This window comes from Tamandua tetradactyla, chromosome 7 (assembly GCF_023851605.1).
Source record: "Tamandua tetradactyla isolate mTamTet1 chromosome 7, mTamTet1.pri, whole genome shotgun sequence".
NCBI lineage: Eukaryota > Metazoa > Chordata > Mammalia > Pilosa > Myrmecophagidae > Tamandua > Tamandua tetradactyla.
The window spans coordinates 120,839,569-120,850,664 of record NC_135333.1 but is presented as its reverse complement, the minus strand read 5'-3'; the positions used below and the strand labels follow the sequence as shown (position 1 = coordinate 120,850,664).

Below are 11,096 nucleotides of genomic sequence, written 5' to 3'. Positions count from 1 at the left end.
CTCAGGGGAAAGGCCTTCAGTATATCACCATTGAGTATGTTACTGGCTCTGGGTTTTTCATATATGCCACTATGATATTGGGGAGGTGCCCGTCAATTCTTATCTTTTGCAGTGTTTTTAACAGAAAGGGATGCTAAATTTTTCAGCACCAATCAAGATGATCATGTGATTTTTCCCTTTCAATTTGTTCATGGATCTATTACATTGATTGATTTTCTTGCAATGAACCACCCTTGGATTCCTCATATAAACCCCATTTTGTTGTGGTGTACAATTCTTTTAATGTGTCATTGGATTTGATTTGTTAGTATTTTGCTGAGTTTTATTGCATCTATATTCATTAAAGATATTGGCCTGCAATTTTTCTTTCTTATAGCTTCCTTACCTAGTTTTGGTATTAGAGTGATGTTAGCTTCATAAAATTAGTTAAGTAACATTCCTTTTTCCTTAATTTTTTGAAGAGTTTGAGCATGATTTGCATTATTTTTTCTTTGGAATGTTTGATAAAATTCACCTCTGAAGCCATCTGACCCTGGGCTTTTATTCATAAGAAGATTTCTGCTGAATGATTGAATTGTTTTACTTGTATTTGGTTTGTTGAGGTCTTTTGGTTTTATTGATTCTTTCATTTTTTGTTCATCAATTCACTTATTTCTTCTTCAACCTTTTTTATTTCTCTTCTTCTATTTATTTTGGGGTGAGTTTGCTGTTCTTCCTCTGGCTCCTCCAGGGGAACAGTTAAGTCCTCAATTTTGTTCTTACTTCTTGTTTAATATATGCATTTAGGGCAATAAATTTCTCTCTCAGCATGGCCTTTGCTACATTTGATAAGTGTTGATATGTTGTTTTCTTATTTTCATTCATTTAATATTTTTGACAATTTCTCTTGAAATTTCTTCTTTGACTCACTGGTTATTTAGTATTGTGTTATTTTGAAGCTATGAAAGTCAGTATTACCTCCTATGGCAACTGTTAAAAAAGTTTAAAAGAATAGATCAGACATTGAGTAGAGACAGGAATGAAGCTGATCTGGGCTGGACTAAGGCAAATCAGAATATAGGGTAAACGATGATATGGTACATATTTTAAAATTTCAAATTCTGTGTGACACCAAAACAAGAGATGTTTACTTGGTGCAATGTATGTTTTTGTTTGCGCATTATCTAATTTAACTTAGATAAATTAGAAGTATGGTCAATTTATTTGAATACCATAGTTACATGGGATCGAATAAGGTGTGAGATCTTGTAGATTTGTAGAGGTTAGTTTGATACCCTGATATATCCCAGAGTAATCTAGGCAAAGAGTAAAAAAGTATTTGCAAAATCCCTTTGGGGAGCTGGGGAGAAGGAGGAAATATTCACCTTCCCCACCTGGGGAATTCCTGATATTCTCACAAGCGATAAGGACAACCAATTCAATGGGTTGAGTCCTGAGTCTATGAACTTTATTCCTGCAAAGGAGAAGCTAAACTTACTTATAATTATGCCTAAGTGTCACCCCCAGAGAACCTCCTTTGTTGCTCAGATGTGGCATCTCTCTCTAAGCCAACTTGGCAGGTGAACTCACTACCCTCTCCTTATGACAGGACTCCCAAGGGTGGTAAATTTTCTTGGCAATGTGGAACAGGACTCCTGGGTGAGCTGGAATCCAGCATCAAAGGATGGAAAAAAAACCTTCTTGACCAAAAGGGTGAAGAGAAAAATGAGACAAAATAAAGTATTAGTGACTAAGAGATTTAAACAGAGAGAAGTTATCCTGGAGGTTATTCTTCTGCCTTATATAGATATCCCTTTTTAGTTTATGGTGCTTTGGAGTGGCTAGAAGTAAGCCCCTGAAACTGTCTAACTGTATTCCAATAGCCTTGATTCTTGATAATGATTGTATAACTATATAGCTTGTACAGTGTGAGTACATGATTGTGAAAATGTTGTGTCTGATACTCCTTTTATCCAAGGTATGGGCAGGTGAATAAAAAAATAAGGGAAAATAAGTAAACAAATAATTGGGGGTAAAGGATAAAAAATATTGGGTAGATTGAAACAGTAGTGGTCAATGAGAGGGAGGGGGTGGGGTATTTGATTATGAGCTTACTCTTTTTTCTTTTATTTATTTTTTCTGGAGTGATGCAAATGTTCTAAAAATGATCATGGTGATGAATACATAAATTTGTGATGATATAGTGAGCCAATGATTGCATACTGTGTCTAGACTGTATGTGTTTGAAAAATTATCAATAAAAATATTTTAAAAGAGTGTGTTATATAATCTCCATATATTTGTGAGAGTTCTAGTTCTTTGGCAGTTATTGACTTCCAGCTTCGTTCCATTGTGCTCAGAGAAAGTACTTTGAATAATTTCAATTTTTAAAATGTGTTAAGACCTGTTTTGTGCCCAGAATATGAACTACCCTGAAGAACATTCCATGAGTACTAGAGAAGAATTTATATCCTGGTGTTTTTGGTGTACAACAATCTATATATGTCTATTAAGTCTAATTCATCTATTATATTGTTTATGTTCTCTGTTTCCTTATCATTTCTCTGGTTGTTCTGTCTATAGAAGAGAGTGGTGTATTGAAGTTTCCCACTATTATTGTTGAAACATCATTTGCTCCCCTCAGTTTTTCCAATGTTTGCCTCATGTACTTTGGAACTCCTTGATTGGGTGCATAAACATTTACGATCATTATTTCTTCTTGGTGAATTATCCCTTTTATTAATATGGAGTATCCTTCCTTGTATGACCTTTTTGCATTTAAAGCCTATTTTGTCTGATATCAGTATAACTACTCTTGGGTTTTTTTTTCACTACAGCTAGCAAAGTATTTCTTTGTTCATGCTTTCCCTATCAATCTATTTGTACCTATAGGTCTAAGATAAATTTCTTGCAAACAGCATATAGATGGATTATTTTAAAAATCCATTCAGCCAATCTGTATCATTTAATTGGTGAGTTTAGTCCATTAACATTCAAAGTTCTTGAATCTACCATCTTATCCTCTGGCTTTTCATTTATCAAATCTAAATATTTTCCTCTCTCTTCCTTTTTATTTTTTAAGTAACCCCTACTAATACTCTTCAATTCTGTGCCCTCCTCTAGGTCCCATTCATTTGTATTTTTTTTTTCAGCTGATAGAACCTCCTTTAATATATCTTGCAGGGCCAGTCTCTTGTTAACAAATTCTCTCAGCATTTGTTTGTCTGTGAAAATTTTGATCTCTCCCTCACTTTTGAAGGATAAATAATTTTTGACTAGAAATTTTTCTCTTTCAGAATCTTAAATACATCATACCAGTGCCCTCTTGCTTCCATGATGCCTGTTGAGTAGCCCAAAATTAATCTTACGTGGCTTCCTTTATATGTGATGAATCACTTTTCTCTTGCCACTTTCAGTACTTCCTGCTTCTCTTTAACATTTGGCAGTTGGATTAGTATGTGTCTGATAGTGGGTTTATTAGATTTATTGTATTTGGAGTTCATTTAGTTTCTTTGATTTGCATATTAATGTTTTAATAAGGGTTGGAAGCTTTCCCTAATTATGTCCTCAACTAATCATCCTAGCACTTAACTCTTCTCTTCTCCTTTTGGGACAACAATGATTTTTATATTTGTGTGTTTCATGTTGTACATCATTTCCCTGAAATCCAGTTCAAACTTTTCCATTTTTTCACTATTCTTTTGTTTTTTTTGCCATTTGATTTCATTTATCCTGTTCTCTAATTCTCTTATTCTTTCTTCTGCCTCCTCAAGTCTGCTATTATGTGTCTCTATTATATTTTTAATATTATTAAAATATTAACAAGGTGGAATCATTCTACAGTAACTTTCATTTCCACAAGGTCTACTATTTTTCCGTTACTCTTTGAAATTCTGATTTATGCTCTTCTAGTGTCGTCTTGATATCCCTTATGTCTTTAGCAAATCTCTTGAACTTATTTAGGAGATTTGAATGGACACTTTTGATTAGTTGTTCCAAATTAAGTGTTTCCTCCAGTATTTCAGTTTGGTCATTTGGCTGGCCCACATTTTCTTGCATCTTCATGTGCTCTGTGATGTTCTGCTGCCCTCAAGACATTTGACTATCTTAATAGTCTATTTTGAGAGTTGATTTCCCTCATCTGCCTATGATTTTGTAGTTGCTTTGCTTTGCATTGGAGGTGTCCTTTTGCTCTTGGACTGTCAGTAAGTCCCTGCCAAACCAAGTCTGGGACCTCATGCAGGAGGTGCAGCTCTAATAGGAGATGTATTAAACCGTAGACAGAAAGCCTGTTTGCCAGACTGCACTTTCTGCATCTTCCCAGCAGATGGTGCTATTGGTGCTCTTCTCCTCAGGCCTGACTTTCCCTGATAATGTCAGCCATCTGGGCCAGGACCCAACAAGCTGCAAAGGAAGTCAAGGCCCCAGGTCTCTATGTGTGCTGAAACCTGCCAACCATGGGGCTTGGGGTTGGGCAGTGTACACCTCTATGGAGAATCTGTTTATGGGCCCAATGGATTTGGTGGTCCCCAGGATCCCACATGCAATGACCTTGGGCTTGGGACAGAGTATTTCCACTACTCCTGTCCACAGCCAGCCTGGGAGTGCCTGGTGGTGTATTTTGAGTCACTCCCTCATCCCCACCTCACCATCTGTGCCCATTTCTGTGAGCACTCTGGGTCTCTGTGGCAAAAGGATAAAAGCAGCAGGAACTAAGGAGTCTCTTTCACTGGCCAATTGTCTGATCAATTCAGCTCCCTGTTGAGTCTCCCTCCTTCCAGACTCCACCAATACCAGGCGGCCACAGCACCCGCAGCAGCCTGCCTCAGGTGTGGGCAGTGGTCTCTGTGTCCAGCAAGGTTTCTGTGCATAGGCATACCAATGCTGGCCCCTGGGTTCCCCATGGGAGCCCCAGGCTGTGGAGCTGGAAGAGAAGAGCTCTCAAGCTGATCTGGCAGTGGGAGTGCAGGAGTGATGCGCTCCTTTGGCTCCTGCTCTGGCCTGCACATTGCAGCCCGCCCCAGGTGTGGCTAGACTCACCCCGCACACTCACTCATAAGTGCTCCACTTTTTCATCCAGCCCCTCCCTATGTGATATAGAAGTCCCCCTCTGGTCACTCATACCCTGGAACTGTGGTTTCAGTCCTTTTTCTGTCACTTCTCTAGCTATTCCACAGAGCAGGGGTGAACTCTGCTTTCCCTATTCTGCCATCTGCCCAGAAGTCCCTATTTATACTTGTTTTAAAGATAACTACACCTAGTTTAGGATTAAAATAAATAAGATTTCAACCTATTAACATTTTATTTGGTTTACTGGGAAAATAGGGGTTAAGGAAGTTGTATTGAAATTTCCCCAAATGTAGGAAGCATCTTTTTTTTCCTCTAAAAGGAAGTAGAATTTAGGCAGTGTTGAATCTCCCTCCATGCTTCTACTGATGTAAAATTTACCCTTAAACTCCTCAGAGATTTTCAGGGCTTCTTGAGCCATAAGATTTTATTAGAAGTCTTTGAAATCACTACCTCTGTGCTTCTTTATAATTGCTTTAAATTTATTTTTATTTATATGAGTTGTTACTGCAACAAATAAAACTGCAATAAAAGAGTGGTTTCTGCAGTTTTATTAGTCCATAGTTTTATTTGTATAGTCTTAAAAATTCTAAGGATTAAAAAAAATTACCTACTTCTTTATGACATTAACTATGCTTTACACTAATAAGATATCATTGAATGAAACAATATATCTTACTGGAATTGCTTACAATGTTCTCATAGTAAATTGAACCAATAGCCTGAATACTTTTAGGTATACTTAATAATATGATACATGCCAGTTATCAATTTGAACATTCAAGAATGGTAATTATTAGGAAAATTCTGGTTTTCTCCTAGTATTGATTTGGGGGGGGGGGGTGCGGGGAGTACATGGTCCAGGAATCGAACCCAGGTCTCCTGTATGGAAAGCAGGCATTCTAACCACTGAACTACCCGTGTACCTTCCTAGTATTGATTTTTAAAAATGAAATTTAAAAGTTATGCAAGGTTCAAAGTACATGGTGCATATTTCTCTTGCAATAATTGGGCCAAAATCTACTCCACAGTGAATACGAAAATCTTACAGGGCAAATTAAAAGATTTTAATGTTTTTAACATATACTTGATATATTAATTAATATTCATAATCCCAGGGGACTTAAGCAATGAACCTAAGAATCTTGCCTCCCAGATATCTATCATTGAGAAATAAACATTGAATTGCAGTCATTATGACTTACAGAAAATAAAGAAAATTCCATGAAAGTTCTTTATTATCCCTATGAGATATAAATAGTTATTTAATTACCACCTATACCTTCTAATGTCCTAGGGTTCATTTCCCCAAGGTCAGCCACATTTTAAATACTATTACTAAAATGTAACAACCAGTTAGAGCCAATGCAAAACAGGGAAGTCTGCCTAAGATATTTACTTTGTTATGAACATTTGCAATAGATTTCAAAACCAGTTAATAATTATCAGAAAAGATTGCATGTCTCTCTTTTTAATCCTTACACCTCTAATTAAAGAAGATATATGGTATGGAATTTAATTTGGTAAAGTATTTATTTATAATGTATTTTTTCCTCAATTTTTAAACACCCCATTTTATCCATTTCTGCTTAAATTATGATGCTATCTGCATACAACAAAAACATTTAGAAAAATAGAAATAAATAATGGAACTTCATTTAATTATGAAAACTGAATATCATTAAACTTTATTAAAATAAAAGTAAGAAACAAAAAGGCCTTTCTGTATGAAATCCAAAAATGCTAAAGAAAAGTATATTAAGAAAATGATATTTGCATGTTTAAGAATTACTGTGTGTTACAGCAAGACAAAGAAAGCATTTTCAATTCTGATACCAGAGTCATTTGCTCTCCAATTTTTAAATCACTTATATTTGGGGTTGTTAGAAGTATTTCTCCATTTTGACAAATTTAATGATGATCTCAGCTCTGGGACTGTTTTCTAAATACTGGTGATGTATTTATATTGATCCATAAGTATTCTTAGAGATAACATTTATTTGTAAGAGAGCAGGCTAAAATGAGGGGTAAAGTCTGTTGCCTGAAAAAAGATGGAAGTTGACCTGCTTAATGCAAATAATGAAATTCTTTGTCCTCATTAGGACATAACTAACTAAATTAGTGACTTAATGTCATTAAATTATCAAAAGTTCATGTAACAAAATATCACATTCTCTAGAGTTATGCAGTAATCATGGGACTCAGTTGCAGTTTGCAATTTTTTTTTTAAGACATCAGTGTACCTCTATTGTGGTGACAGTGACAACACTGCTGATAAATCTCTTTATTTAGAAATTATCTATAACATAGCCAGTAGTTTTCTTTAGGATATAGAAAGACTGAGGGAGATATTTGGAGGTACATTCTAAACATCTGGTTCTCCAAACCTGCAATACTAATTATTAAAACAAGGCAATATTCTTGGATAGACTTATTCCTATTTCACATTGCATTGGTGACCAGGTGTGGTACACCATCCTCTGATTACCCAAGAAACAGCCAGTCAGGCTGGCATTACTTTCTGCCACTGTCAGCAACAGAATTCTGATATGCAGTTGTGGATAAAGCATTTTAGGGATACTGAATAATTCTTAGTCTACAATAAATAACCTCCAACACTTTTTTTTCTTTTAGGAAAGACAGATAATGGGATATTTTAGAGTCACAAGCTTAGAATTGTTGCAAAATGCTGGCAAGCATGATAATGCATATGAAACTTTTTTTATAAGTCCTGCTAAATATACCTAGAATAATAATGCAGTTGCTACCACTATGGATAATGAGGGGGGTATTATATAAATTTGCGATAGTGGTAGTCATATTCCCTCTTCTATTTGTTTACCTAAGATTCTAGGACTTCTAGGTGCATTACAACAGCCTGGGATCACCAAGTTTCCTTTTCTTATGCTGTTGAGAGTGTTTGTTTGAGAACTTATAGTTAGCAAATAGGTGAGATGTTACCAGAATATACATCTTTACAGTATAGTACAAAACATAGAATCCTACAAATAGGCCACTTATTTTGGCATGGATCTAGAGGCTGTGGATTTTGGGCTCTGACTTTCAGAGAGGAATATACATTTATTTTATTTATTATTTTGACTGTAAAAAATTGTATACATTTTTGGTAAACTAATTTGAAAAACTCATTGTAAAATAATTGATTCGATGTTTACCTATCTACAATGTTTGAAAAAAATAAAACATTGTTTAAATATGCCCGGCTCCAATGTAGCACTATGAATAGTTGTTTCTGCAACATGCAGTTGTGTGACTGAGAATGTTTGGCGTGGTAATTATGACCTGGAGAAAAAAAAAATTTAGTATTCTACTGTTGGTCAAAACATTTTACGCTAAATAAGATGGTGTTTGGATTCATATATAATAATGAAATTATCACTTTTATGATTGGACTTAAGAAGAAATAGAAACGAATGTTACCAGCACTCACTGCTGACTCTGTAGTTTTGGAAAAGATGGACAGTAGGAAACAGAATCACATCTGATATACAGGAGTGAGATGAGTGTGGGGAAGACAACTTTTTATTGCAAGTCATATTTTTCAGGAGATATTTTTTAAACCTTAATTCAGACCATAAGGCTATGCCCATGTGCATAAAAAGAAACAGGGCCCAATGAAATCTAGTCATGTGTCAAGAGACAATCACACAAATTAGCAGTTCCATGGAGACTACAGAAGAGCATCCAAATCAAAACCATATATTATGTTTTGCTACACCTTTTTTCAAGGCGTATAGTATACACATATTATACACATATCTATTATATAGATATGTGTATAGTATGTGTATGTATGTATGTAGTGGATCGACCGGTATAAATATATTTCATTTGGTAAAAATGTGATTTAAAAAATCAAAGATTAGAAAAGTCCAGTATTCATTTTTATTGTATCCTGAACTCACTAAAAAAATACTAAATTTTGTTTTAATTATTTTGTTTTCAGTCTGAACCCTTTCTATTAATTCTTCAAGAAAACATGCTGTTGATGAAAAATATGAACTGCACACTCTGACCACTGATAAGAGAAAAATCTGCCCTTAGGTGATAGCAATTAGTGGTATTCATGCAAACTATTTTCATTTCTTTGACTTTCTCTTATTCTAAATATTCTGTCTGCTTCACAGAAACAGAATGATGAGAAAGATAACTGAAAACAGATCTGTGTTTTGTGGATTTTATGGTTATTTTTGAAATAACATCTATATGTAAAGAGTACTCTTTGACACACATGTTAACTTCGATTCTTAGCGAGAACCCGGTCTAAGACATGACTTGCGAAAATCAGACCAGAGTCACTGAATTCGTTCTTCTTGGTTTCTCAAACAACCCTGAAATGCAAGTCACCCTCTTTGTTTTGATCCTGGCCATCTATGCAGTCACTTTGCTGGGCAATATTCTTATTATCGTAGTTACCAGTGTGGATCCTGCTCTTCAAACACCCATGTACTTCTTTCTCCGTAATCTACCACTTCTTGAAGTCTGTTTCACCTTGGTCATGGTGCCAAAGATGCTCGTAGATCTCATGTCCCCAAGGAAAACCATCTCTTTTTTGGGTTGTGGCACCCAGATGTACTTCATTTTTGGCAGTTCTGAATGTTTCCTCCTCTCTCTGATGGCTTATGATTGCTTCGTGGCCATCTGTAACCCTCTCCGTTATTCAATCTTAATGAACAGGACCCTGTGCTTATGGATGGCCATAGGCTCCTGGATGTCTGGTGTCCCTGTCTCTATACTGCAGACAGCATGGATGATGGCTCTTCCTTTCTGTGGACCGAACGCTTTAGATCACTTCTTTTGTGATGGTCCCCCAGTGTTGAAACTAGTCACTCAAGACACAACCATGTATGAAATGCAAGCACTTGCCTCCACACGACTGTTTATCATGTTTCTATTTTCCCTTATTTTAGTCTCCTACACTCGCATTATCACCACCATCCTGAGGATGCCTTCGGCTACTGGGCGACAGAAAGCATTTTCTACTTGTTTATCTCACCTCATCGTGGTGTCCCTTTTCTATGGAACTGCCAGCCTGACCTACCTATGGCCCAAATCCAACCAGTCATCTGAGAGCAAGAAGCTAGTTTCATTGTCCTATACTGTCATCACCCCTATGCTGAATCCCTTTATCTACAGCCTGAGGAACAATGAAGTGAAAGGGGCAGTGAAGAGGGCAATCAGTAGAAAAGTCTTACAGAAGAGAGTGGTGTTTTGAGCCCTGTGTGGAGTGTTTGTGAACATAGGAGAGCCAGTTAAACACACTAAGAAAAACTTGGAACGAAGGAGAAGTTGTTCTAGTTTTGTCAGTGTCACCTACTGTGCTGGGTGGATCTCAGTGTTTCAGTCAGGGTCTTAACAAGAATACAGATGGCAGTCTCAAATTGTGATAATTAGGAGAAATTTTATGAGGGACTATTGTACAAACTGTGGGCAGGTTTAGAGAGTTGCCACACAGCTCTCAAACAGAAATTCCATCCTCTTTGCCTTAAAGGGTAAGGAGAATGAGTATTGGGGAACTCCATAGTTGTAAACAAAGGCCAGCCAATATGAGCCCTGTCCTTTCATAGAGGAAGGTAGCTACTGCAGCCTTCTGCTCTGATCCTTTCAAGCTATCATGCATGGCCAAGCCAAGTTTGAGACAGAAGGCAAAAATTCCTGATGATATAGTACAAAAAGACCAGCCTTCTGGGGCACAGAGCAGGCTGAAAAAGCTTAACCTTATTAAGGGTAAATAAAAATATTCACCACAAACCACTATATATTCTACAGCTAATAAATGTTACAAAGATGAATCATGTAGTGTGTTTTAAGTGATTAAAAAAAATGTATCTAAAGGTGGAGACATGGAATTGCCAAGAATTCATGTGGTAAATTCTTTATATGGACTGCAAGCTCAAATGAAGTTATTAAATAAAATATCTTAGTATTAACTTTTGTTGAAATGATGCTGGTGCTCATTGATCAGCTGATTGTATTTTTTTTCTGTTCTCAGATTAAATAACAAAAGTGTGCTTAACACCACAGCAAAG

General features: G+C 36.2%; 1 protein-coding gene across 1 annotated transcript; it reads left to right on the top strand.

The window, feature by feature from the left end:
- The first annotated feature begins 9,337 nt into the window (after positions 1-9,337).
- Positions 9,338-10,282, top strand: LOC143690079 (olfactory receptor 10A7-like). Its single transcript, XM_077168071.1, has one exon. It carries the CDS (start codon positions 9,338-9,340, stop codon positions 10,280-10,282), a length of 945 nt encoding a protein of 314 aa, XP_077024186.1.
- Positions 10,283-11,096: the final 814 nt, after the last annotated feature.

Bases quoted from the DNA above. Each gene is read 5' to 3' on its own strand.
- LOC143690079 (XM_077168071.1), top strand. From the start codon at position 9,338: ATGACTTGCGAAAATCAGACCAGAGTCACTGAATTCGTTCTTCTTGGT.